Source organism: Triticum dicoccoides, chromosome 7A (assembly GCF_002162155.2).
Source record: "Triticum dicoccoides isolate Atlit2015 ecotype Zavitan chromosome 7A, WEW_v2.0, whole genome shotgun sequence".
NCBI lineage: Eukaryota > Viridiplantae > Streptophyta > Magnoliopsida > Poales > Poaceae > Triticum > Triticum dicoccoides.
In genome coordinates, this window is record NC_041392.1 from 627,238,189 (window position 1) to 627,242,020 (window position 3,832).

At 58.6% G+C, this 3,832-nt stretch overlaps 1 protein-coding gene across 1 annotated transcript; it reads left to right on the plus strand.

The window, feature by feature from the left end:
* Positions 1-1,143: 1,143 nt before the first annotated feature.
* Positions 1,144-3,013, plus strand: LOC119330934 (AAA-ATPase At3g50940-like). Its single transcript, XM_037604077.1, has one exon. The coding sequence runs from the start codon at positions 1,247-1,249 to the stop codon at positions 2,747-2,749; it is 1,503 nt and encodes a 500-aa protein (XP_037459974.1). The 5' UTR covers positions 1,144-1,246; the 3' UTR covers positions 2,750-3,013.
* The last annotated feature ends 819 nt before the right edge of the window (positions 3,014-3,832 follow it).

Below are 3,832 nucleotides of genomic sequence, written 5' to 3' on the forward strand. Positions count from 1 at the left end.
TTCCACTGAAAGCATATCGTCGAAAATTCTAAAATAAATTCAGAATAAATGCGAGCACCAGAACTTGAACCCTAATGAGCTGGAGATATCATTGTCCATTTAATCATCTCAACCGCAGATTGGTTCGCCTTTCGCACACGTCTTACTCAGATCGATCGGGGCAGATCTACAAGCATCGTGTAACATTTCATAAAGCACTGTGCACTGAACCGGCCGATCCATGCCTGATTTCGACAAGCCGCTCAAGATGCAGACCACGAAACATTGGCCGCCACGCGCCCGGCGTCTCTGCTGTCCAGCCGAAAGAGCCGCCCGTCGCTGTTCATGTCGTGGCGGCACGGCGGCACCTACTACCTACCTACCTCAGTTGCTCTCGACTGGACTCTCCAATCCACCAGCAGCTTTGCCGTCGTTTGTTCACGGCCTCGAAAGATAGATTAGCTTTGCCGTCGTTTGTTCATGGCCTCGGAAGGAAGAAAGAATCTTTCTGTAAACCATAATGTGCCTTTGGGCTTTGAAACTTTCTCCACATCCACAAAGCAAAAGGTAGAGTAAGCAGCACCGAGGCACGACCGACGGTGCAACCGTCGTACTGTATGCTCTAATCCTCGGCCCAGCTCCATTATTATTATTATTATTATTATTATTATTATTATTATTATTATCAGTGGACTGTGTGGGCACGCCCCCGTCGGCTCACCGTCGGCCAAGATCGAGGCCACGTACGTCCCGGTCGTGGTGGTGCTCCTGCGTGCTGAACCGTACCCGTTGCTTAGCCGCCAAGGCGGTGGGTTGATCAAAGTGGTGCGTGTGCATGCATGGACGGATGGCACGACCCACCGACTGCTCACCGTGAGCCAATCATCGCTCGGCTTGGAACGCACGACTGGCACGGAAGCCGAGCACATTTTCGCCACCTCGCCGGCGCGCGGCGGGCCGACTCGTGTCGCCGCCGGAAAGGCGCGGCGAAAGCAGCCGGGGAAGACGCCAAGAATGATGCCGCCCCGCCCCGGCGCACGCACGCACCACCACCTCACCTCGCCAACTTTCCACATCCGGCGAACCGCCTCCGCCCCGACCCGTCCCCCGCGCCACCTATAAAACCCACCCCACCCCACCTCCTCCTCCTCATCCCACTCCACTCCCATCACCACACAGCGCGCACCAGCAGTCCAGCACACACTGCACCCACTGACACTGTGACAAGCCGACGCGCACCAAAGCTAAGCTAAAGCTGGCGGCGGCGATGGAGATGGTCCTGGACTGGCGCTCGGTGGGCTCGCTGATCGCGACGGTCATGGTGTTCCGGACGGCCATGCGGGACTTCATCCCGCCGGAGGCCGAGCTGTGGCTGCGCCGCCTGCTGGCGCGCCTCGCCGCCGCGTTCCGGGCGCCCACGGCCACCATCCTCATCGACGAGGCCGACGGCGCCAGCTCCGGCGCCACCAACGACCTCTACGACGCCGCGCAGCTCTACCTCGGCTCGCGCTGCCTCGCCGCCGCCCCCGCCGTGCGCCTCTACAAGCCGCGCCAGTCGGAGCGCGCCGTCGCCTCGCTCCCGGACTCGCACACCGCGGACGACACCTTCCAGGGCGTCCGCGTCAAGTGGACCTCCACGGCGCGCCCCGTCGAGCGCGGCGCCGGGCACAACCCCTACAACGTGTTCGGCTCCCGCGGCGGCGGCGCCGGCGGCGACCACCGCAGCCTCGAGCTCCAGTTCCCGCGCCAGCACCGCGACTTCGTGCACGACACCTACATCCCCCACATCATCGACGAGGCCACAAGGATGCGGCTCAAGTCGCGGGAGCGCAGGCTCTACACCAACCGCGCCGCCGCGCCCGGCGACGACCACCACCGCCTCTGGACCTCCCACACCTTCTCCCACCCCTCCACCTTCGACACGCTCGCCGTCGACCCGGCGCTCCGTGAGGAGATCCGCGCCGACCTGCTCCGCTTCGCCGCCCGCCGGGAGCACTACGCGCGCGTCGGCCGCGCCTGGAAGCGCGGGTACCTGCTCCACGGCCCGCCCGGCACCGGCAAGACCAGCCTCGTGGCCGCCATCGCCAACCTCCTCGAGTTCGACGTGTACGACCTGGAGCTCACCACGGTGCCCACCAACTCCCACCTCCGCCGCCTGCTCGTCTCCACCACGCCCAAGTCCGTCGTCGTCGTGGAGGACATCGACTGCTCCCTCGACCTCTCCGACCGCAAGAAGAACTCCGGCGGCGCCGACGAGGACAACACGCAGCTGGCCATGCTCTCCCCGGCCGCGGCCGCGGCCATGGCGGCGATCGGGCGCGAGTCCATCAGCCTCTCCGGCGTCCTCAACTTCGTGGACGGGCTCTGGTCGTCCTGCGTGGGCGAGCGCCTGATGATCTTCACCACCAACCACCCGGAGCGGCTGGACCCGGCGCTGCTCCGCCCGGGCCGCATGGACCGCAAGATCGAGCTCGGCTACTGCACGCCCGCGGCGCTCCGCGTGCTCGCCAAGAACTACATCGGCGTCGGCGAGGACCCCGAGGACGAGCCCGACGCGGTGGTGGACGGCCTCATGGCCGAGGCCGAGGGCCTTCTGGCCGCCGACGTGCGTATCACGCCGGCCGACATCGGCGAGGTGTTCATGGGCTGCGACGGCGCAGGCGCCTCCGCCGCCCTCAAGAGGCTCGTCGGCGAGCTGCGCGGCAGGAGAGACGCGCCGGCCGCCGATACGGTGCAGTCCGGTGCAATGACAGAGGAGAAGATGGAGTGAGGAAGATCAAAGACACAGAGATTGACCAGTGGTAGGTGGCTCGTTGCAGCATTGCCTGGAGGATTGCAGATGAAATTAACTTGAATAATCCCTTGATATCAGCACCAGATCGATCGTTGTTTACGTGTTCGTGTCATCGTGTTGCGGGGTTTGCATACAAGTGGCTGCTTGATCACCGAATTCGATAGATCCTCTTGTAGTTTTTGTTCTATAATATTAGTAGTTTAATAAAGTTAAGCTCAGAAGAAAAAGCAGTATCATAAAGTTTCTTCCGTCTTTTGTAAGCACCACGTTCTTGGATTTTTGTTTGAGCTATCATGCGTTGACGTCGGAATTTAGGTCAGGATAAAATACGAGCAACGGTCGGTACAAAATGTTGATCGCCGAAGATGGAGTGAGGCAGATGTGATACTGAGATTGACCAGTACGTACAGCAGAAGGAACTAATAACTTCAGTATTCCATGGTATCTGCTGCATCAGATTCAGATAGGTCGATATGTAGAGTGACATACGTGTTCGTGTCAGCATGTGGCTGCTTGACCATCGAACTATTCTTCCTTTTGTTGCGTATAGTGGTACGCCTGTGTACTTACATGATGGATGGATGTTAGTATAGTGTATTAACCAGGCATGACATGACATGAAATGATGACAGTCAGCACTAGTAGAAAGTTTCTTCCGTCCTTTTTAAGAGCACTTCTTCTATTCTTGTTTGAGCTTTCGCATATCATTGATGTCAAAATTTAGGTCAGGATAGGATTGTTCAGGCATGGCGATGGTCGGTACAACATGTTGATGGCCGAATTGAAAACGACGGGTAAAGTAGTATACGTCGTGCCTTTCCACCTTGTTTTTAATACGGGGAAGCCACTTGGCACTTTATTACCAGTTTAGCAGAGTTACAGCATCTACAGTCCGACATCTCAAACCATCTTTTATACAATCGCGGATGCGTTCGGTCAATGACCAGACAATAGAGAGAAGAAAAAAAGGTGATCCAACCGGATCTCTCATATCATCCCTATACGTCCGGGCTGTCCGCGAACCCTCATATCCATCTCAAATGTAGGGAGGATATGAGG

What these genes read in the sequence shown, in the direction of transcription:
- LOC119330934 (XM_037604077.1), top strand. Translation starts at nt 1,247, where the DNA reads ATGGAGATGGTCCTGGACTGGCGCTCGGTGGGCTCGCTGATCGCGACG.